Source organism: Chiloscyllium plagiosum, unplaced genomic scaffold (assembly GCF_037043375.1).
Source record: "Chiloscyllium plagiosum isolate Xiang-an unplaced genomic scaffold, Cpla_swu_hap1 HiC_scaffold_27, whole genome shotgun sequence".
NCBI classification, from domain to species: Eukaryota; Metazoa; Chordata; class Chondrichthyes; order Orectolobiformes; family Hemiscylliidae; genus Chiloscyllium; species Chiloscyllium plagiosum.
The window spans coordinates 35,366,538-35,390,998 of NW_028270165.1; the positions used below are offsets into that span (position 1 = coordinate 35,366,538).

Here is a 24,461-nt window from a genome sequence, read left to right on the forward strand (position 1 = left end):
TCCTTTACCCTTGTTGAGAGAGTCTCCCCGTGAGCTGACTGTGGGCAGCGCTTTAACCAGTTACACAGACTGAAGAAACATTACACTATTCGCAGGAGGGAGTGACTGTACACGTTTCCTGAGTGTGATCACACTTTCAATTGTTCATCGGAAACACAGAGCCAAAAGGACACCAGAACTGCGGAGAAGTTGTGGAAATGTGGGGACTGAGGGAAGGGATTCCATTCCCTGTGGGCACTGGAGATTCATCAGCTCAGTCGCAGTGCGGAGAGGCCGTTCTTCAAAATATTATTACAACATTATTTCCCATTGACAAAAACACATTCACGCTGCCTGATTACCTCGAACTCATACAAGTGCCCTCTCATAATATCTTTGATAATAGCTTTGAACATTTTCCCCATTACATATGTTAAGTTAAATGATCTGCAGTTTCCTGTTCTCTGTCTCCCTTTTTGAAGAAAGGATTTTTCCAATCTAAAGAAACCATCCCTGAAACTAATGAGGTTTGGAAAATTAAAACCAATACATTAACTGTTACGGGGAGAATGCGGGTAAGTAGAGTTGAAACGCCCATCAGCCATGATTGAATGGCGGAGTGGACTCGATGGGCCGAATGGCCTTCCTTCCACTCCTATGTCTTATGGTCTTATTTCACTCGCTAATTTCTCTTTAAGAGTCTAGGATGAATTCCTTCAAATACCCAGGACTTATCAGCTCGTAGTTCCAACAGTTTACTCAGTACTAATTCCTTGGTGATTGTAATTTTCTTCAGTTCCTCCCTCCCTTTCAATTCTTGATTTACAACTAGTTCCAGGGTGTTATTTGTATCCTCTCTAGTGAAGTCAGATTCAAACTCTTTTGAATTCATGTGCCATCTCTTTATCCTCCGTTACTGAATCCCCAGACTCATTTTGTTAACTTTTTTCAGAAAAGCTGACGAAACTTTCCAACCTGTTTTTATAATTCTTTTAGCTAACTTTCTAACCCTAATTGCCGTGCTACTGCCTGCATTATTTCTGATATTTTGCCACAGCTCTCAACTCTAGCATCAACTTGTCTGCGTATTCTATTGAACTGACCTTGATTAAGTGTTGCAAAACACACAAGGGCAAATCTTTCCTCTCCAGAAAGTCTTAGTACTTAACATGATAAAATTCACTTTGAAATATTGTTCATCCAAATTTTACCAAGCACATACTACAGATTCAACATTCCACAATGACACCCAGTTTTGTTATGATCTTTAATTCTGAAGAGAAATTTGAATACCCAATGATTAACTGGAAGAACTCTTCATTAAGTTTTCACATTTTTAAACAAATAAAAATTACCAATTAATTGGAGTCTTGATAGTTTATTCACTTTCTGGGAATAGTCCAAGGGATGCAACATCTCTCTAGGATTCACTTGAATCCTTCTCAGGATTCCAAGTATTCCTGGTAATTGTATGTGGGAAAAGATCTGCCACCCTGGCAACCCACAATAGGCCCACAAAAGCAAAATTGGCCAAACTGTACCAAAACACCCAGAATATCTTAGCAGGGACCAAGCAGGCTGACAAGCGAAACTAGACAGCACTTGCAGACAAGGGAATACCTGTACACCTCAAGCACCCACTAACAATGACAGAGTACCACAGCTATCCCAAAGCCCTGAGGGCAGTTTCACAACCCAGCAATACCAAAACCACACAAAGGAAAGGTCAGACAGAGAGGCACCAGCAAGAGCATTGCTCCCAGGACAGGACAATGGAAGCACCTCACCGCTTCAGAGCAGACATTAGCACATACCTGCGAAGAGGAATGGAAGCTCCTGATCCATCGATACTGTCAGAATGTTGCTTTGTGTGGAGAATTAGGATATTCCTCTGATAACTGTTTTCCGATTAGCATCATTGTAACTAGATTACTCCATTTCCAGCAGCAACATTTCACTGCCACCCAGAGATTTGGATATGAGGTTGCTTTACTATCCAAAGCCATCCTGTCCCTACAACGTGCCCCTGCCCTGAACCCCACCACCCTGCTCCCACTCACTCTGACCACTATTACGGATGAACACAACTGTTTAGACCTTGTCCAGCAGGTCGTTGCCCCATGCCCTGACCTCTCTGAAACACCTCTAGACAACTCTGACCTCATATTCTATACATATGGCTCATCCTTCAGGCCCTCAGACCACTGCACACTGGCAGGATGTGCCCTCTGCACTCCTTTCACAGTTCTAGAGTCAGCTGCACTGCCAAATGGCACATCTGCACAAGCTGCAGAGCTGTTTGCACTCACTAGGGCTGGTGTCATTGCTAAAGGACACACAGCAAACATTTATCCTGACTCCAGATATGCCTTCGGAGTCATCCACGATTTTGGCACATTCTGGAAACAGAGAGGCTTCATCACGTCAGCAGGGAGGCCACTACAACACGCTACGCTGATTTCTAATCTCCTGGAAGCAGCCCTGTTACCCTCAGCCTTAGCAATTATCAAATGCCGTGCCCATACCTCTGCCACTGACCCGGTCACCCTCGGGAATGCCTCAGCTGACACAGCAGCCCGGAAGTTGCACTGCACCCCACCATCTACATCCTGCAGGCTCCCAGAATAGCAAAGGCCCCAGTATTCCCTGACCCCATAGATGCTGTGCAAGCTACCCAAGAAACTGCTCCACAGCAGGAAAAGGTCAGTTGGGCCTGCATTGGGGCCACACAATCTCCTTCCCTCAACCTGCTAATACACCCTGATGACCACATCTTTTGCCCAAGTGCCCACCGACACACACTGGCCCTAGCAGCCCACAGCATTGGCCATACAGGCAAGAGGGGCATGATACACACTGTAATGCAGTCCTGGTATGCACCAGGATTCACTGCCACTGACCAAGTCCTGCTGTCACAGTGCCTCATCTGCCTACAGAACAATGCAGGGAAGCCAGTTGCCAAGTACCTGCCAGTTCCTGAGGGGCCTTTCAGCCTCTTACAGATTGACTTCACACACATGCCCCAAAAACAGGGTTACAAGTACATCCTGGTCATCAGAGATATGTTCTCCAAATGGGTGGAAGCATTTCCCTTAAGAAAGGATGATGCATGTATGGTAGTAAAATGTCTTCTAAAGGATGTCACCCCAGATCTGGAGTTCCGAGTACCATAGAGACGGAGAGGGGGACTCACTCACGGCTTAGCTTGTGACCAGCATTAGCGAGGCACTAGGGATACCACAGCGACACCCCATCCCCAACCAACGCGTCGTCAGGCATGGTCGAGCGGATGAATGGCATCCTGAAGACCACACTGACTAAAACCACCCAGAAAACAGGACTGACCTGGTCAGACGCCTTGCCACTTGCCCTCTATGCTACACATGCGGAGCCAAACTGAACAGCTGTGCTCACCCCTTTTCAAGTACTTATGGGGCAGCCTATGCCCACTGCCACCAGACCCCTGACACTCACCACAGACACAGCCCTGCTTCTGACACAAGAGGCCCCACTAGGGTATATCCAGGCCCTTAGCAGGAGCATTAGTGCTCACACAACCAGGTCAGGGCTGCATTGCCCACACCCCAATCATTGCCCATTCATCTGTTCTGACCTGGGGACTATGTCATGATAAAATAACTAGAAAAAGATTCTCTCTCCCCTCGGTGGAAAGGCCTGTACCTGATCCTGATGACAACCCGGACTGCTGTGAAACCGGAAGGATGGCCCGAATGGACACATACCACCCGCTGCAAGAGGGCTCCACAACCTCTGAACAGGGACCACACAGAGGAAGGCACCACTCCGACCACCGAGGATGGATCCAGCTGCTCGCGGCAGCCATCACCATCTGATCTGTCTGACCATCACACTGTGGCTTGCTGGTAAACAGGGCCAAGGGGCAGCACATTTCATAACCCACTGTGATTTGCAGGCCAACACCTTCCTCAAAATGGCCCATGGGTATGCCCAGCGATATAATCAGACCCGCTGCTGGGTCTGCACTCGGTCCCTGTCCACTCTCACGGGGGGCATTTCCTTAGCCTCAATCCCCTTAAATATCTCTGACATGGCGGAATGGTGCCTGGAACCAGACAGGTCCCCTGAAGTTACCACACTCAAAATACCACCAGCAATGACCAAATATGGGGGCAACAGCCCAGCCCACTGGAGGTCTGAGGGTTACCACCTGGAAAAATATAAAGGGTGGTTTTACCTGGCCTACAACCTCTCCCATGAGCCCCCAGCCCTGACCATTGCTGACACTAACACACACGGCCACCTGCAGGTTCCATCTGTTTGAAACACACACAGCCATCTGGATGGGAGGCTGACTGGAGCCGGTGCACTGACTCCCTGCTCCTAACTCCCGCAGCACGCCGATCCGCTGCAGAAGGCAGCATTTTAAACCGACAGGTCCTCAACAGGATCACCCAGAATACCACCTTCCTCACCAGCTGGACAGGGACCCAGACACTCCATCTCCAGACCGACAATGGCACCTATTTTATCTGTGGCTACAAAGCGTACACCTGGCTGCTATTGTCCTGGACTGGGAGCTACAATGTTGGGTATGCGGTACCATTCATTTATCACTCCCAGTCCCCTCCCCTCCCAAAGCCCATGCCACGCAGCAGACGAGCCCTCGCTGCCATTGAAGCAGCTCTCTACCTGATGTCACCCCACTCCAAAACCTTACAGTTACAGGTAGAAGCCCACGAACTCGCTGTCACAGTACAGGAGGTGGCAAACTCCACAGGGGACGCATTCGCCCAGCTGAATGTGGAGGCTGTTGCCATCTGTACTGTGACTCTGCAGAACAGGATGGCCCTGGACTACCTACTCACTGTGAAAGAGGGCACGCGCAGAGCCTGACTGCAGGGACTGATAGCCCTCATCACTATCATTGCCAGGCTTAGAGTGCTAGCCATGGCTGTCCGACTGTGCTGTTCACGCCTATGTACAATTCTGTTACCCTCTGTCCCCCTTACCGCTCAGCTAGCATAGATCCACTGGGAGAACATCCCTGCCCCTAAAATAGCCTCTCCTGGACCAGACTCGGACACTGAGAGCTACCTGTCTGATACAGAGACTCCCACCTGACAATCCCCCTGGCTCCGGCTACATTGCCCCTTCTCGTCCCTCCCCTAAGCAAAACAAAAAGAAAAGGGGGGGCGAAAGTTGTGGAAAAAGATCTGCCACTCTGCCAACCCAGAATAGGCCCACAAAAGCAAAATTGGCCAAATTGTACCGAAAACACCCAGAATGCCCATTCAGGCTCGCAAGCCAAACCAGACAGCACACACCGTCAAAGGAGTACACTTCAACCTCACTAACAATGACAGAGCACCACAGGTATCTCAAAGCCCCAAGGGCAGTTTCACAACCCAGCAATACCAAAGCCACACAAAGAGCAGGTCAGACAGAGAGGCACCAGCAAGGACTTGCTTCCAGAACAAGAAATGGAAGCACCTCACCGCTTCAGAGGAGAAGTTAACACCTACCTGTGAAGAGGAATGGAACCATCGATAGTTAGGATGTTACACTGTGAAGGAACAGGACATTCATCTGATAACTGTTTTCCAATTAGCATCCTTGTAACTAGATTACTCCATTTCCAGATACATTGTATATTCCCCATTTCTTAATCAGCCTTATTGTACAGCATTATTATAAAAACTGGTCTCATCCGCAGCTCTTAGAAGAGAAATTCTGATCTACCTGTACAGACTGTCAGTTCTGTGTCAGCCTAGTCAGTTTCTCTTCCAGTGACATTGCTTGTAATAAAGTGTTTGTCAATTTCACTTTGAACCACGCTTTGTGATCTCTAACTTATTGGGCAAATTTCTCCGACATGCTATAACAGGGCGACCAGAACTGTACTCAGTACTCTGACAGTGGTCTTACCAACATGATGTCCCAACTCCTATACACAACGCTGTGAACAATGAAGGCAAGTGTAATGAACGCCTCTTAACCACCCTGTCTGCCAATGATGCAACTTTCATAGAACAATGTACCTGAAACCCACCATGTCTCTGTTCTCCAACGCAACCCAGGGCCCTATCATTAACTATACAAATCCTGCCCTTCCTTGTTTTAGCAAAATGCAACCCCTCGCTTTTATCCATACCTCTCTCATACACATGCTCTCTCTAAGACACTCACACCCTCTCACAGGCTTCTCCTCCATCACACTCACGCTTCAAGCATGCACACACGCAAACAGACACACGCGCTCTCATGCACACACACTCTCTCATGCATGCACAGGTCTATGGGATGAATTTGCATTTGCAGATATATTCAATTTTGATCAAAAAGCACACAATCTGCAGGCAGTTGATACATGTAATATTTGTAAATTCCTACTTTGGAAATAGAACCAGTCTGATTCAAGATTGGGATACAGGCAGACTCAAACCTCACACATTTCATTATTGTCTGAACTGAGATGAAACCTATTTATATGAAACCTTACGTCATCTCGAGAATCTGACTTCAAAGACTTTCTGGGATTTACACATTAATGAACTAAAACTTGCAACCTATTCTAAAAGACAAAAGACTTCACAACAATCTAGGTTTGTTCAATATATCCGATCAGTTACACTATACTGTGATCTTTTGCTATAAATTCTGTCTTATGATCCTGCTCCGCAGCTTCCTGATGAAGGAGCAACGCTCCGAAAGCTAGTGGTTCCAAATAAACCACTATAACCTGATGTGTGATTTTTTAACTTGATCCAACCCAGTCCATCTCTGGCTCCTCCACATCATTTCTCGTGAAGGCAGCCCACCCCTCCCGGTGCTGCCAGTAAACTTTACAATGTTGATGAAACGATGCAATACCTGTACTCCTTAAAAACTTACAATTTCTAATGATACTAGCTACTCATTCACTGCTCCATCTGATACACGACATTAGAAACTTAGTGCAGGAGGCCGGAAGAAATGAGCAGCTTTAAAACAAAAAACCATCTGGAGCTCAAAGCTTTCAATGAGAGTCTGAGCCCAGCAGAAAGTTCAGGGAATCTTTATCAAGACCCAACTTTACTACAGCTTCAGATTCCCCCAGCAAAAAGGTGTAGAAGAAGTAGCTTATTTTTTTAAAAACAGCTCAAGGTCAAAGAGTACACAGTCTCCCCACCCCCCACTTTCTTTACTATTAGTCAGCACCAAGTTATCCCTTTGTAATTGAATCCTTGGTACAGCCTTAACCCGTAGGAAGTATTGCCTCACTCAGCAATTTCAACCCAGACCCTGTATCCAAGTGAGTTTCTCCCTGTTCATTTCTGCAGGTGGGGGAGTCAACCACACTGCTCTCGGTCTGGAGTCACATGTAGGCCACCCGGGTAAAGGATGCAGCTGGGACAACTGAGTGAATCCTTTCCCACACGGCAGTTTCCTTTCCTAAAAAGGGCATGAGTGATTCAGATGGGGGATCTCACGCCCCCGCCCCCAAAAATGGTTTCAGCGTTAGATTCCGAACTCCAGACTTCTGACCGAATTCCAATTCCGCCATCTGCCACAACGGGATTCAAACCCAGGGGTCCAGTCGATAATGGGACTCTGCCATTGCTCCTTCAATCCCCCTGCCATGGCATGTGAACTCGCTGGTGCCTCTGCAGGTGGGAAGAGCGGGTGAATCCCTTCCCACACAGAACAGGTGAATGGCCACTCCCCAGTGTGGACCCGCTGGTGGGCCAGCAGGGTGGAGGCCTGTGTAAAGCCCTTCCCACACTCAGGGCAGCTGAAGGGTCTCTCCCCAGTGTGGACCCGCTGGTGCTTCAGTCTGTCGGATGAATTGCTGAAGGCTTTCCCGCACTCGGGGCAGGTGAAGGGCCTCTCCCTGGTGTGGACCCGCCGGTGGGTCAGCAAGGTGGAGGCATGGGTAAAGCCCTTCCCGCATTTGGGGCAGCTGAAGGGCCTCTCTCCCGTGTGGCCCCGCTGATGCCTCAGCAGGGCTGAGGAATTGCTGAAGGCCTTCCTGCACTCGGTGCAAAGGAACGGCCTCTCCCTGGTGTGGACCTGCCGGTGGGTCAGCAGACTGGAGGCCTGGGTAAAGCCCTTCCTGCATTTGGGGCAGCTGAAGGGCCTCTCCCCCGTGTGGACTCGTTGGTGCTTCAGCAGGTCAGAGGAATTGCTGAAGGCCTTACCACACTCTGTGCAGGGGAACGGCCTCTCCCCGGTGTGAGTGCGCCGATGATTCTCCAGGGCAGACGGGAAATGGAAACTTTTCCCACAGTCACCACACTTACATGGTTTCTCTACGGAGAGGGATCGCTCAGGTTTTTCCATGGCCAAAACTACCCACAAAATTGTGTAGAGCCCCTCCCTGCCGTGAATTCCTCTTTCCAGGCTGTATAACTATTTCTGGCTCCACACTCAGTGCACTGCAACAGTACAGTCTCTCATCCAGTCCCACTGATTCTGAAAACATACAGAAACAGGAACCAAAAATCTTTGCTCCTTCTCACAGAATCACAGTCGAAAATTGTTGCGTTCCCAATGGATTGAGTGACTGTCAGACATTGACATCAAAGTGAGGACTGCAGACACTGGACACTTAGTGTCGAAAAGTGCGGCGCTGGAAAAGCGCAGCAGGTCAGGCAGCATCCGAGGAGCAGGAGAGTCGATGTTTCAAGCATAAGCCCTTCATCTGTTGATTTTGAAACTTCCAAATTCAGATCTTCAAATAATCTGTAAAAAGAGATTACAAAAATCATCACTGTCAGTGCAGGGTAGAAATTCAGAACAAGCAACTCTACTTTCTGCAGAACGTTCTTTTCTTTTGTTACTCCACAAAATTGAAAGCATCATCCCACTCTCTCTCTTCTCTCCCCCTCTGTTCTCACTCTGTGCTAATTCCCCTAAAGGTGCTGATTCAGGATCTTACAGGGGCAGAAAAGCAAAAATGTCAAAACTGACATCTCTCTGAATTTTGGATAACTCCACCTGAAAGTTAATATCTTTCCCAACATTGGAATACTGCTGAGACTGAACAGGTCCGATTTTGGGAAACAAATACTGTGTCAATTCAGGGTGAACCTGCAATGCAGCTTCTTGACGAACAATGAGACACGAAATGGTTAACATCCCCAGGAAGGGGGAGAAAAAGAGACATCAAGGTATTGACACCGACACCAGAGAGAAAGTTAACATGCCGATCAGGTATCCAGAAACAATCTAGGCCCGTTTGCCAGCACTTGGCCCATTTTCATTTAACCCCTTCCTGTTCATATACCCATCCAGATACCTTTTAAATGTTGTGATTGCACCAGCCTCCACCATTTCCTCTGGCAGCTCATTCCTTACACACACCGCCCTCTGAATGAAAAAGTTGCCCCTTACGTCCCTTTTAAACCTTCCCTTCCCCACCCCACCTGCCCACCCTGAACCTATTACCCTTATATTCTGGAGTATCCCATCTCAAGGAAAAGACCTTGACTATTTACCCCATCCATGCCTCTCATGATTTTATCAACTTCAGCCTCCAGCGCGCAAGGGGAAACAGCCTCAGTCTGCTTGGCATCTCCCTATCACTCAAACCCTCCAACCCTGGCAACATCCTTGTAAATCTTTTCTGAACCCTTTCAAGTTTCACAACATCTTCTGATAGGAGGGAGACTAGAACTGTACACAACATTCCAAAAGTGGCTATGGTTCTGCTGAACAATGGCAATTTAATTCCAAAATATTAATTTCTTCATGAGAAGGGAATAATTGGCAATGTAGCTGTAAGAGGCCTCTTGCGGAAGAATGAAGAACTGAGTGAGAGAACTTTCCATTAAAATGGAGAGGAACAGAGGTGATTCTGTGACTGGGGACTTAAATCTAAAGCTAGGAAATTACAATGGCAGAGGCACAAACTTGCCACAACAAATGAGGGAACATTATTGAAAGAAATGACAAACATTTAAAGAGCACCTGGAGGAACTGCAACAGTTGTCCATTCCTGTCTGTAAAAATAAAACACAGAAGGTGACACAGCCACGGCTAACAAGGGACATGATGGATAGGACGAGATCCAAAGGAGTGGCGCACAAATTGGCTGAAAATAAAGTAGCACATCTGAAGACTGGAAGCAGTTCAGGTTTCAACAAAAGGATTGGTCAAAAGGGGAAAATGGGGAATGTGAAGAGGAAAAAAATTAGAGAAAACAATAACAATGAGAACAGGCAAAGTTCTCATGTGGAACAAAGAGATGGCAGACCAATTAACCACATATGTTGCTTCTATCATCACAAAACACAGGTAACATTCCATGCTAGGGTTGAGGGATTTGAGCTATAGGGAGAAGTTAAACATGCTGGCGGTTTTCTGTGGAGAGTCGGACACTGAGGGGTGACCTTATAAAGGTTTATAAAATGATGAGGTGCACGGATAGAATAAATAGACAAAGTCTTCTCCCTGGGGTGGGGTAGTTGATAACTCTAGAACATAGGTTTAGGGTGAGAGGGGAAAGATTTAAAGGAGATGTAAGCAGCGACTTTTTCATGCAGAGAGTGGTAAGTGTATGGAATGAGCTGCTGGAGGAAGTGGAGGAGGCGAGTGCAATTGCAACATTTAAAAGGCATCTGGATGGGGATATGAATAGGAAGGGTTCGGAGGGATATGGGCTGGGTGCTGGCTCAAGTTATCCCTCCTCCTGCATTGAATTTCAAATCCATCTTCATCACGTCTTTCCTCCACTCTTGGCATTCTCTTTTCTCCTGTCTACAAACTGAAAATAACATCAACACATCAATGCTCTCCTCGTCACTGCGGTCTTGGAAGTACCCGGTTTCTGTTCCAGCTCCACAAATGATCAGATTCATTCACCTCAAATTCAGAGTCTGCCTTCGTGTCATTCTTGATCTCTCTCTCTCTCCCCCACTCCCTTTTCCTGTTTTAAGGCCACACAGACCAAGCTCAGGGCCAGGTCTCTCAGAGTGAAATGAGGAAATTCTAGTTGAATGACACCAACTGTTACTTCTCTCCCGGAAATGACAGCTGATGGTGCCCTCACCAAGATGGCCGCCCGCGCTCCCCGCCCCAAGTCAACACGCGCCTTATCCTTACAAAGATGGCGCCCTGTTACCCGGGCAACACGAGAGCTCCTTCGGTGGTGAAGTGGGCCTGGGGAGGTTTTATTCACGGCCTCAGGCCTCCCCCTAGGAGTTTATAAACTCCCCAGTCTCCCTCCTCCCGCGGGTCCCAATCCTTCCCTGTCTCACTGTCTCCTCTCCCCGGGGGCAGGAGCCAGGTCTTGGCGCTCGGGGCCTGGCGACCTCCCCGGGATGTTCCTGAAACCTGGTCCTGTTCTGAAGGAGGATCACCGGACCCGAAACACCTCCTCACATTCCTCCCGACACGAGCTGCCGGACCTGCTCAGCTTTTCCAGCGGCTCCTGTTCTTGTTCCTTCAGCCACCGGCGCCATTCCTCTCCCACGTTCAGTAACTTTGCCTCGCCGCACGCATGCGCACTGCCAGGGGCCCATAGAGAGGTTTCTCGATCGCATGGGATCGTGGGAACTGAAGGCGCCATTAATGTCATGAAATCCAGTATCCCATATGCCCTCTTAACTGTCCTATTCACGTGTTAATGAAGTTAATGAAGAAGGACTCATGCGCGAAACGTCGATTCTCCTGCTCCTTCGATGCTGCCTGACCTGCTGCACTTTTCCAGGTGTAAATTATTCATCGATTTTAGATTTATACATTGAGTGGAACACTACAGGTGTTTAACTCTAAACTCTAGTTCCAATTCAGTGTCAGTATAATCACTTTTTATCTGCTCTAAAATAAGCACCGAATCAATGCACTCCATCTGACCCTTCTTAACGTTGATTTTCTTTAGTTTGCAGATTCCAACACTCTGTTTCAATAATTTATTAAAATCTACTTCTGGTACATGGGCGTCACTGGCTGGCCAGCATTTGGTTCTCCTTGAGAATGTGGTGGTGAGCTGCCTTCTTGAACCGTTGCAGTCCACATCCTGTACGGTGACCCACAACGTCTTGAGGGAAGGAATTCCAGGATTTGGACCAGTGACACGGAAGGAACATTTCCAAGTGAAGATGGTGAGTGGCTTGGAGGGGTACTTGCAAGAGGTTGTGTTCCCATGTATCTGTTTTCCTGGTCCTTCTAGATGGAAGTGGTTGTTAGTTTGAAAGGCAATTTGTAAGGTGCTTTGGTAAATTTTTGCAGTGCATCTTGTAGATACTACACACTACTGCTTCTGAACAGTGGATATGGTACCAATCAAGCAGGCAACATTGACTTGGATGATATGAAGCGTTTCAAATACAGTTGAAGCTGCAACCCCATCCAAGCTAGTGGGGAGTATTCCATTACACTGCTGACTTGTGGCTTGTAGAATTGGAACAGGGTTTGGAGAGTCAGGAGGTGAGTTACTCACTACAGTATTTCTGGCCTCTGACCTGCTCTTGGAGCCACTGTGTATATATGGTTCATCTAGTTGAGTTTCTGTTCAATGGTTAACCCCAAGGATGTTGATCGTGGGGTATTTAGTGACAGTAACATTGTTGATATCACAGGTCAGTGGTCAAATTATCTCTTTTGGGGATGAGTCATTCTGTGACATTTGCATGGCAGTCATGTTACTTGCCACTCATCAGCCCATTGGATATGGTTAAGATCTTGAAGCATTTCAAACTGAACTGCTTCAGTTTGTGAGGAGTTGTTTATAGTGCTGAACATCTGCAATTATTGCGACATCTCCACTTCTGAACTTATGATGGAGGAAGGTCATTGATGAAGATGGTTTGGCCTATGAACTCCTGCAGAGTTGTCCTGAAGTCGAGATGACTGACCTCCACAAATCATAGCCATCTTTCCATGTGCTAGGTATGACTTAACAATTAAGACATATAAAACTAATTGAAGGAATAGGTATGAGACAACCCTCTTCAGGGTGTCTCCAGTGCAGGTTTTTCTGTTCTCGAAACAATCTGATAAATGTTGACATTCATCAACCTTTTGATCTTGGCAGTTTCCTTTCTCTCCAACATTTGTTTCACGTTAGCAAGTTGAATTCTTCTGCATTTTTCAGGAAAATGTTTTACAGAAGGTAACATTCTTAATATCTGTGTAATATTCCATGGGAAAACTGTCTATAGTCCACCAGTTGGAGAAAATGTCTCTGAAAAGGTTTGTCAAATGCCCTGCTTCCACAAGACCCAGTGTTCCCAAAGTTGAAGTACTTTTAACAGCCCCTTTATATTTTCCAGAATTCCCATGATAGGAGACATGTGCCACTTGTACCCACCACAAATCTCCTGAAACTGGGTGCGCTACAAAAGTCAAGCAGGAAGATTATCAGTAAAAAGGTCTGGTTTCAATCACAGAGTTATAGACATCTGGAGACACACTGCACGGAAACAGATCCTTTGGTTCAACTCATCCATGCTGACCAGATGTCCCAAGCTGATCCAGTCCCAAGTTCCAGCCTTTGGCCCATATCCCTCCCAGATGCCTTTTAAATATTGTAATTGTACCCATCTCCACCACTTCCCTGGCAGCTTGTTCCACACACACACACACACCACCCTCTGCATAAAAAAAATTGTCCTTGAGGTCACTTATTCCTTTCTTGCTACCCACAGCACCTCTTCTCTGTTCCCCACCACCCTCAGCATCCCCTGTCCATCCACAGCGCCTCCTGTCCATTCCCACCTTGCCACCCACAGTGCCCCATGTCCATTTCCCTCTCCCCACCCTCTGCCCACCCATCCATCCTCCCTCTCTCCCCTCACCCTCCACCTCTCTGTTCCCTGTCTATTTTCTCTCTCCACCAATTCTCTGCTGCCCATTCTTCCACTGCCCCCACCCTCTCCTTGCCACTCATTCTCTCTCTCCACCCACCCTCTGTCCCCGTCCATTCTCTGTCTCCCCTCACATTCTGCACCCCACACCATTCTCTCTTCTGCCGCCCCCCCCCCCCAACACTCTACTCCCACATTCTCCCTCTCAGACCCTTCCCCCCCATTCTCTGGGTCCCCCACGCTCAGCCCCGCAGGCCTTTCTCTCCCCCCCAAGTCCTTCTCCTCTCCCTCACCCTCTGCTACCCTGTCCATTCTCTCTCTCTCTGTTCTCCACAGCTCCACCCAGCCTCCGTCCATTCTCTCTCTATTCTCCCCAGCCTCCGTCCATTCTCTTTCTGTTCTTCCAAGCCCCACCCTAGAGCCCCCATCAATGAGAGGAAGGTGGCAGGGAGGAGGAGGAGCTAGAAAGATTGGGAGCTTATTTGAAATTGAGTTCCCCAATGTTGAGTCCTCCCAACTCTACGCAGCCCGGGCGGAAGATGGGATGTTGTTCCTCCAATTTGCAGTTTGATTCATTGTGGAAAGGGAGGAGGCCAAAGATAGTTATGTCAAAAAGGGAGTGGGAAGGGGAATTAAAATGGCTGGTGACTGGGAGGTCCGGTCAGCCTCTGCGGGCCCAGGTACGATGCTTGGTGAACTGTTCCCCAAGTCTCCCCGATGTAGAGAAGTTCACAATTGGCAAACACATGGCAAATGCAGTACCACAATGTAAAATTATAGCTTCTGCTGTGAAAACAAAAGCAGAAAGGAGATGTATTGTTTAAATGGTGATGTATTGGGATGTGGAGCAAGTGAGGACTGCAGATGCTGGAGATCAGAGTCGAAAAGTGTGGCACTGGAAAAGCACAGCAGGTCAGACAGCATCCAAGGAGTAGGAGAGTTGACGTTTTGGGCATGAGCCCTTCATCAGGAATGATGTGTGAATGTACAAAGGGGGCTCAGCGTCATTCCACACCAGTCAGTACCAGTTGTCAGACAGGTGCAGCAAGCAATCAGCAAGGCAAGTGGTATGTGAACAAGAGGAATTGAGTTCAGAAGTGGGGATTTCTTCCTGCAGTTAGGGGGTCATTGAATGTATTCAAGGCTGAGTTCGTCTGATTTTTGAACAACAAAGAAGTGGATGTTTCCAGGGGAAGGCAAGGAAATGGTTTTAGAACAGTTTCAGTCCAACTAGTCCATGCTGACTATGTTCTCAAACTAAATTAGTCCCAACTGCCTGTGTTTGGCCCATATCCCTCCAAACATTTCCTATTCATGTACTTGGCCAAATTTCTTTGAAACGTTGTTACGTTTCCTGCATCCTTCCTCTGGACATCTATTCCACACACAAACCACACTCTGTGTTTTTTTTTAAAAACTGGTGCCCCTCATGTCTTTTTAAAATCTTTCTCCACTCACCGTCAAATTTTGCTCCCAATCTTGAAACCACCCCAGAGAAAGAAGACCCGCCGTTCACTTCATCTATATCTTTCATGATTTTATAAACCTCTATATGGTCACCTCGCAACCTGCTGTGCTCCAGTGAAAAAGTCCCAGCCTATCCACTTAGATGTAGTTAGATTCATATCCAGTTATGATCTGTTCAATGCTGGTGCAGGCTCCAAAGACCAAATGGCTGACTTCTGTTCCCAGTTCTCTTACTGTGTCCAGGACAGCAAAAGACTATAAGACATAGGAGCAGAAAGTAGGCCATTCAGCCCATCAAGTCTGCTCATACCATTCAATTGTGACTCATAGGTTTCTCAATCCCATTGTCTTGCTTTCTCTCCATAACCCTCGATTCCCTTGGTACTCAAGAACATGTGTCTCAGTCTTAAATATACTCAGTGACCTAGGCTCTGCAACCTTCTGTGGCAATGAATTCCATAGATTCATCACTATCTGGCTGAAGAGGTTGATGTTTATCTATGTTCTAAAAGGCCTTCTCTTTACTCTGAGGCTGTGTCCTCAGGTCGGAGTCTCTCCTACCAACGGAAACATCTTCCCAACGTCCGCTGTGTCCAGGCCATTCAGTATTCTGTGTGTTTCAATTAGATCTCTCCTGAGTGTGGGCCTGTTAGTCAGCATGAAGCAGAACCTTCAGGATGAGGTACAACAGGGATTAGGTTTGGCAAATGGAAAGAGAGTATGTGGGATGGAGATTTTCAGCTTCTAGGGAATAAGAGAGGAAAGAGAGTTCATTATAAATTAGAATTGTTCAGGTGGGCCAATGGGCCAAGGAGTGGCAGATGGAGATAATTTAGAGAAATGAGAGGTGTTGCATTTTGCAACTGTATAAGACATTGTTTAGGCCACTTTTGGAATACTGTGTTCAGTTCTGGTCTCCCTGCTATAGCAAAGAGGTTGTGAAACTTTGGAAGTGGTTGGAGAAGATTTACAAGGCTGTTGCCATGCTTGTGACCTACAGTGAGAGGCTGAAGTGGCCAGGGATATTTTCCCTGGAGAATTGGAGGCTATGGGGGTGATCTTATAGATGTTTATGAGGGGCATGGATAGGGTAAATACCCAAGCACTTTTTGCCAGGGTAGGGGAGTCCAAAACTAGAGGGCATATGTTTGAGGTGAGAGGGGAATGATTTAAAAGGGACGTGACCGGCAAGGTTTTCATGCAGAGGATGGTGCATGTGTGTAACAAACTACCAGATAATGACAACATTTAAAAGGCATCTGGATAGGTACATGAATAGGAAGGATTTAGAGGCATATGGGCCAAATGCGACTAGGTTAATTTAGGATATTTGGTTGGCATGACAAGCTAGGCCGAAGGGTCTGTTTCCATGCTTTATAACTCTAATCAGCTTTGTTGAAAGCAGAAGAGTCAGAGCACTTTCAGAGCAGCTTTCAAAGATGTTTTGCCCTTACTGGGAGCAATAGGCAATAGGTGCAGGAGTAGGCCATTCTGCCCTTCGAGCCTGCACCACCATTCAATATGATCATGGCTGATCATCTTTAATCAGTATCCTGTTCCTGCCTTATCTCCATAACCCTTGATTCCACTATCCTTGAGAGCTCTATCCAACTCTTTCTTAAATGAATCCAGAGACTGGGCCTCCACTGCCCTCTGGGGCAGAGCATTCCACACAGCCACCACTCTCTGGGTGAAGAAGTTTCTCCTCATCTCTGTCCTAAATGGTCTACCCCGTATTTTTAAGCTGTGTCCTCTGGTTCGGCACTCACCCATCAGCGGAAACATGTTTCCTGCCTCCAGAGTGTCCAATCCTTTAATAATCTTATATGTCTCAATCAGGTCCCCTCTCAGTCTTCTAAACTCAAGGGTATACAAACCCAGTCGCTCCAGTCTTTCAGCGTAAGGTAGTCCCGCCATTCCAGGAATTGACCTCGTGAACCTACGCAGCACTCCCTCAATAGCCCGAATGTCTGTCCTCAAATTTGGAGACCAGAACTGCACACAATACTCCAGGTATGGTCTCACCAGGGCCCTGTACAGCTGCAGAAGAACCTCTTTGCTTCTATACTCAATCCCTCTTGTTATGAAGTCCTGCATGCTATTAGCCTTCTTCACTACCTGCTGTACCTGCATGCTTACCTTCATTGACTGGTGTACAAGAACACCCAGATCTCTTTGTACTGTCCCTTTACCTAAATTGATTCCATTTAAGTAGTAATATGCCTTCCTGTTCTTACCACCAAAGTGGATAACCATATATTTATCCACATTAAACTGCATCTGCCATGCATCTGACCACTCACCTCACCTGTTCAGGTCACCTGTAATCTCCTAACATCCTCCTCACATTTCACCCTGCCACCCAGCTTAGTATCATCAACAAATTTGCTAATGTTATTACTAATACCATCTTCTATATCATTAATATATATTGTAAAAAGCTGCGGTCCCAGCACTGATCCCTGCGGTACCCCACTGGTCACTGCCTGCCATTCCAAAATGGAGCCGTTTATCACTACTCTTTGTTTCCTATCAGCCAACCAACTTTCAATCCAAGTTAGTACTTTGCCCCCAATACCATGCGCCCTAATTTTGCTCATTAACCTCCTATGAAGCATTTATCAAAAGCTTTTTGAAAGTCCAGGTACACTACATCTACTGGATCTCCCTCGTCCATCTTCAGAGTTACATCCTCAAAAAATTCCAGAAGATTAGTCAAGCATGATTTCCCCTTCATAAATCCATGCTGACTCTGACCTATCCTGTTACTACTATCCAGATGTGTCGTAATTTCATCCTTTATAATAGACTCCAGCATCTTTTCCACCACTGAGGTCAGACTAACTGGTCTATAATTTACTGCTTTCTCTCTCCCACCTTTCTTAAAAAGTGGTACAACACTAGCCACCCTCCAATCCGCAGGAACTGATTCCGAATCTATCGAACTCTGGAAAATAATCACCAACGCATCCACGATTTCTCGAGCCACCTCCTTCAGTACCCTGGGATGTAGACCATCAGGCCCCGGGGACTTATCAATCTTCAGACCTAACAGTCTCTCCAACACCAAATTATGGCAAATATAAATTCCCTTAAGTTCAGGTCCTTCAGCCACTGTTACCTCAGGGAGACTGCTTGTGTCTTCCCCAGTGAACACAGATCTGAAGTACCAATTCAATTCTTCTGCCATTTTTTTGTTCCCCGTAATATATTCCCCTGTTTCTGTCTTCAAGGGCCCAATTTTAGTCTTAACCATTTTTTTGCCTTTCACTTATCTAAAAAAGCTTTTACTATCCTCCTTTATGTTTTTGGCAAGTTTACCTTCGTACCTCATTTTTTCTCTGTGTATTTCCTTCTTAGTTATCCTCTGTTGTTCTTTAAAAGCTTCCCAGTCCTCCATTTTCCCACTTATCTTTGCTATGTTATACTTTTTCTCTTTTAACTTTATATGTTTCTTAACTTCCCTCGTCAGCCATGACCACCTATGCCTCCTCCTAGGATCTGTCTTCCTTTTTGGAATGAACTGATCCTGCATCTTCTGCATTATACTCAGAAATATCTGCCATTGTTCCTCCACTGTCATCCCTGCTAAGGTATTGCACCATTGAACTTTGGCCAGCTCCTCCCTTATAGCTCCATAGTTCCCTTTATTCAACAGAAATATTGTCACTTCCGATTGTACCCTCTCCTTCTCAAATTGCAGATTGAAGCTTATTGTATTATGGTCACTACTTCCCAATGGCTCCTTCACTTCGAGGTCCCTGATCAATTCTGGTTCATTGCACAGAACAAGTTACAGTGAAATCTGTAATTTGTGGGACAGCAACTGAGTGAATGAGTACATCCAGAATTTTAGTGGAAAGTGGGAATTCATTGCACTGTGGGGATGAAGTGCTTTAAGGTTTACCGCAGTAAGTACAGTGTGCTGAGTGGGGAGCTGAGTGAAGGGTTAGGTGGGTTCTTGTTTTAAACTGCTCATTTCTTTCAGCCTCCAGCATTGTATTTCCACTGCTGTCCATCAGAAGGAGTGAATCAGTCACTGTTATCATTAGAAACCTTACGGTTTCAATACCTCATTGTTTCCTGAGCATTTTAAAGTTTACTGACAGCAGCGGGGTTTAGGCCGTGTTCACTGCAAACGATTATGCAGACAAATAACACACATACGAGAGGGCAGGGTGGGACTTGTCTTTTGATTTGGTGGAAGGTGGGAGGTTCTGCGCGCTGTGATCCGGAGCAAACACGACTGCAGTAAATCATTCAATCTCTACAGTGTGTAAGTAGGCCATTCAACCCCTCTGAAGAGCATGCCATCCCGACCCACGCCCACCAGCTCCCTGCCCTGTCCAGTAGTTCTTGCTGGGGGATGAGACTCGGCCATAAAATTAGGGGGAGTAGATTCAAGGTAGAGATGAGGAGGAGCTGTTTTTCCCGGAGAGTAGTTAATCTGTGAAGGGTGAGGGTGGATTGGCCATGCTAAATTGCCCCACATGGTCCAGGGATGTGCAGATTAGGGTGGATTCGCCATGTTAAATTACCCATAGTGCCCAGGTATGTGCAGGTGAGGTCTATTCGGGGGGTAAATATCGGGCAGGAGGGGAAAGGGGATTGGATGTGGGTGGGTTACCCTTCGGAGGGTCGGTGTGGTCTCATTGGGCCGGGTGACCTGGTTCTACATTGTGCGGATTCTCTGAAGGGAAAGGATTTTTGCAAACTGTGCAGAGCAGTGCGGGCCGTTAGTCCGGAGCAGGCGCAGTGCGGAGCCGCCGTTCGCCCCGCCCCTTCTACTCGTCACGCCCCGTCCCGCCCCGTCTCGCACGCCGTCACTCGACACTTGCTCCTCCCACTGTCCCGGCCGCGCTCCGCCTCTGTACCCGCCTCTCGCTCCACCCAGTCGCTCCGCCCCTGACCCCGATCGTCACTCCGCCCCCCTCCCCGCTGCTCGCCCCTCCCCTTCCTGTGTCTCCCTCTGCCGCCTCGACGCATCGATGACGTCACAACGCGGAAGTGGCTCTGCTCGGTTCAGAGTAAAACCCTTTCGCTGGGCAACTCTTCAATCTAAGGGAGAAAATCTGTTCACTGGTAGCAACTGGAGTGAATCCAGGGAGGGAGCAGACTCTGCAAACTCAGGTATGTGTCTTAATTGCCCGGGTGAGGAGGGACAGAAGGATATGATGGGGCTGTTTCCCCAGCCCGCGCCAGAATCTTAGGGGTAACCTTATAGACTTTTATAAAATCAGAAGGAGCATGGATAGGGTAAATAGACATGGTCTTTTCCTTGGGGTGGGGGAGTCCAGAACTAGAGGGTTTAGGGTGAGGGCGGCGGGGGAGGGGCCGTGGAGATTTAAAAGAGATCGAATGAGACAACTATTTCCCGAGGTTTGGGCGGGTGTGAATGTGTGTACGGAATGACCTGCCAGAGAAAGTAGTGGAGGCTGGGACAATTACAGCATTTAAAAGGCATTTGGACGGGTGTGTCAATACGAACGGTTCAGAGGGCCAGGGAACACGTGCTGGCCAATGTGACTAGATTAATTTAGGATATCTGGTCAGCACAGAAGAGTTTGACTGAAGTGCCTGTGCCTGTTTCTGTGTGTATATGACTCTGGCTTTCCACTAACGTTTGCCACGTCTGTATGTTCAGTTTCTCTCTCTGGTGTCGGTGTTAATACCTTGGTGTCTCATTATGCTCCCCTTCCTGGGGACATTAACCATTTCTTGAGGTTGTTCCTCAAGAAGCTGCATTGCAGGTTCATCTTGAATTGGCACACTTTATTTTGCTTTCCAAATCAGACCTGCTCACTCTCAGCATTATGCCAATGACGTGAAAGATAGTAACTTTCAGGTGGAGTTTCAGAGAGATAAGATTAGATTAGATTAGATTGCTTACAGTGTGGAAACAGGCCCTTCGGCCCAACAAGTCCACACCGCCCCGCCGAAGCGCAACCCACCCATACCCCTACATTTACCCCTTACCTAACACTACGGGCAGTTTAGCATAGCCAATTCACCTGACCCTGCACATCTTTGGACTGTGGGAGGAAACCGGAGCACCCGGAGGAAACCCACGCAGACACGGGGAGAACGTGCAAACTCCACACAGTCAGTCGCCTGAGGCGGGAATTGAACCCGGGTCTCTGGCGCTGTGAGGCAGCAGTGCTAACCACTGTGCCACCATGCCGCCCATAAGTCTTGACGTTTTTGCTTTTCTGCTCTTGTAAGATCCTGAATCGGCACCTTCAGGAGAATTAGTTAAAGTGGAGTGAGAACAGAGGGGGAGAGAGAGAATGGGATGGCGCTTTCAATTTTGTGGAATAATAAAAGAAAAGAATGTTCTCCAGAAAGCAGAATCGCTTGTTCTGAATTTCTACCCTGGACTGACAGTGATGGCTTTTATATTCTCTTTTTACAGCGTTTGAAGATCTGAAGTCAGAAGTTTCAAAATCAACTGTAACATCAACTCTCCTGCTCCTCGGATGCTACTTGATGTGCTGTGAATTTTCAAGTGCCGTGCTTTTTGACAGTGAGTCAGCAGTCCTCACTTTGGTGTCAATGTCTCACGGTCACTCAATCCATCAGGACCACAACGATTTTTGACTGCGATTCTGTGAGAAGGAGCAAAGCTTTTTGGTTCCTGTTCGAGTACATTTCCAGTATCAGTGGGACTGGATGAGAGACCTACTGTTGCAGTGCACTGAGTGTGGAGCGTGTAACAGCTATACCGCCTGTTAAGATGAAATCACGGTGCGAAGGGGCTCTACATGCGTTTGTGTGCGGCTGAAGCTTCGGCCATGGAAAAACCTGAGGAATCCTGCCCTGTGGAGAAACCATGGAAGTGTGGTGACTGTGGGAAAGGCTTCTATGTCCCATCTGCCCTGGAAACTCATCTGCGCAGTCACACCAGAGAGAGGCCCTTCAGCTGCCCTGAGTGTGGGAAGGGCTTTACCCAGGCCTCTGCCCTGCGGACTCACCAGCGGGTCCACACAGGGGAGAGGCCGTTCCCATGTCCCGAGTGCGGGAAAGCCTTCAGCAATTCCTTCAACCTCCAGACACACAGGCGACTCCACACTGGTGAGAGGCCGTTTTCTTGCTCCGAGTGCAAGAAGGCATTCAGACATTCCTCTGACCTGCTGACCCACTGGCGGGCCCACACGGGGGAAAAGCCCTACAGCTGCCCCGAGTGTGGGAAGGCCTTCAGCAATTCCTCCCATCTGCTGACTCACCAGCGGGTCCACACAGGGGAGAGGCCGTTCACCTGCCCCAACTGCGGGAAGAGATTTAGTCAGGTGAGCAACTTGTGGAAGCACCAGTGTCTCCACACTGGGGAGAAGCCCTTCAGCTGCCCCGAGTGCAGGAAGGCCTTCAGCAATTCCGCCACTCTGCTGACCCACCGGCGGATCCATATGGGGGAGAGGCCATTCCCCTGCACAGAGTGCGGGAAGGCCTTCAGCAATTCCTCCATCCTGCTGAGACACCAGAGGGTTCACACAGGGGAGTGGCCCTTCAGCTGCCCTGAGTGCAGGAAGCGGTTCAGCGATTCCTCCAATCTCCAGACCCACCAGCGGATCCACACTGGGGAGAAGCCCTTCGGCTGCACAGAGTGTGGGAAGGCCTTCATCCGCTCCTCCCACCTGCGGAGGCACCAACGAGTTCACGTGCCATCGCAGGATGATTGAAGGAGCAACAACCGAGTGCCATTAGGGACTGGACTATCAACCCAGTTCCTGGGAGTCCTGAGTTTGAATCCAGCCGCAGCAGATCACGGAATTGGAATTCGGTCAGAAATCTGGAGTTCAGAATCTGATGATGAAACCGTTTTTAGGGTGGGGTGAAATTGCTGAGTGAGGCAATACTTCCTCCAGGTTACGGCTGTACCAAGGATCCAATTACAAAGGACAACTTGGTGATGACCAACAGTAAAGAAAGTGAGGTAGGATGGGGGGTGTGAGAAGTATGCACGCTTTGACCTTGAGCTGTTTAAAAAGCAGCTACTTTTTCTACACCTTTTTGCTGGAGGGATCTGAAGCTTTAACAAAGTTGGGTCACAATAAAGATTACCTGAACTTACCGCGGGCTCAGACTCTCATTGAAAGCTTTGAGCTCCAAGAGGTTTTTGTTTTAAAGCTGCTTATTTCTTTCAGCCTCCTGCACTAAGTTTTCAATGTTGTGTATCGGGTGGAGCAGTGAATGGGTAGCTAGTATCATTAGATATTGTAAATTTTTCAGGAGTGCAGGTACTGTGTTGTTTCATTGGCATTGTAAAGTTTACTGGCAGCACTGGGAGGTATGGGCTGTGTTCACTGGAAACGATGGGGAGGTGCCAGTATTGGACTGGGGTGGATAAAGTTAAAAATCACACAAGACCAGGTTATAGTCCAACAGATTTATTCGGAAGCACAAGCTTTCGGAGCACCGGTCCTTCCACAGGTAGCTGTGGAGCAGGATCGTAAGACACACATCTTATAGCAAAATTCATAGTGTCATGCAACTGATGCCTTTTAGAATGGGTTGCAGGTTTCGGTTCATTAATATGTAAATCCAAGAACAACATCTAAGTCATGCTCTTGAGATGACTTATGGTTTTATATTTTTTTTAAAAAGTGACATCTCAGCTCACACAATACATTAAAGTTGTGAGGTTCGAGTCTATCAGTATCCCAATCTTGAATCAGACTAGTTCTGTTTTTAAAGTAGGAATATATAAAATATTACATGGATTGACTGCCTGTAGATTGTGTGCTTTGTGAGGAAAATTGAAAGTATCTGCAAATATAATTCTGCCAATACAAATTTACTCCATAGAGTTGTGTGTGTATGCATGTGAGTTTGTGTGTGAGAGTGCATGTAAGAGTGTGTGCATGCTTGGTAAAGTGTGAGTGTGATGGAGTATAAGTCTGTGAGTGTGTGAGCATGTTAGAGCTGAAAATGTGCTGCTGGAAAAGCGCAGCAGGTCAGGCAGCATCCAGGGAACAGGAGAATCGACGTTTCGGGCAGAAGCCCTTCTTCAGGAATGAGGAAGGTTTGTCCAGCAGGCTAAGATAAAAGGTAGGGAGGAGGGACTTGGGGGAGGGGCGTCGGAAATGCGATAGGTGGAAAGAGGTCAAGGTGAGGGTGATAGGTTAGACTGGGGTGGGGGTGGAGAGGTCAGGAAGAAGATTACCGGTTAGGAAGGCGGTGCTGAGTTCGATGGATTTGACTGAGACAAGGTGGGGGGAGGGGAAATGAGGAAACTGGTGAAATCCGAGT

General features: G+C 47.6%; 2 protein-coding genes across 3 annotated transcripts in view; one reads left to right on the forward strand and one right to left on the reverse strand.

Moving 5' to 3' along the window:
* The window catches only part of LOC148143581 (uncharacterized), a 58,802-nt gene extending 34,568 nt beyond the window's left edge, over positions 1–24,234 (forward strand). The window contains exons 3-5 of the mRNA XM_087974378.1: positions 5,846–5,932; positions 11,822–12,044; positions 21,628–24,234. Of these exons, the coding sequence (XP_087830504.1) occupies positions 21,977–22,891 (915 nt within the window). The 5' untranslated portion in view covers positions 5,846–5,932; positions 11,822–12,044; positions 21,628–21,976 and the 3' untranslated portion in view covers positions 22,892–24,234. The remainder of the gene's footprint in view (positions 1–5,845; positions 5,933–11,821; positions 12,045–21,627) is intronic.
* Positions 5,852–11,424, reverse strand: LOC148143583 (uncharacterized). 2 transcript variants are annotated; one of them, XM_087974381.1, is made up of 2 exons: positions 11,199–11,424; positions 5,852–8,682 (listed from the first exon to the last, which is right to left on the reverse strand). In XM_087974381.1, the coding sequence occupies exon 2, from the start codon at positions 8,278–8,280 to the stop codon at positions 7,459–7,461; it is 822 nt and encodes a 273-aa protein (XP_087830507.1). In that variant the 5' UTR covers positions 8,281–8,682; positions 11,199–11,424; the 3' UTR covers positions 5,852–7,458. The 2 variants fall into 2 exon arrangements, with proteins under 2 accessions (XP_087830507.1, XP_087830508.1); XM_087974382.1 differs by having other exon boundaries at positions 11,323–11,356.
* Positions 24,235–24,461: the final 227 nt, after the last annotated feature.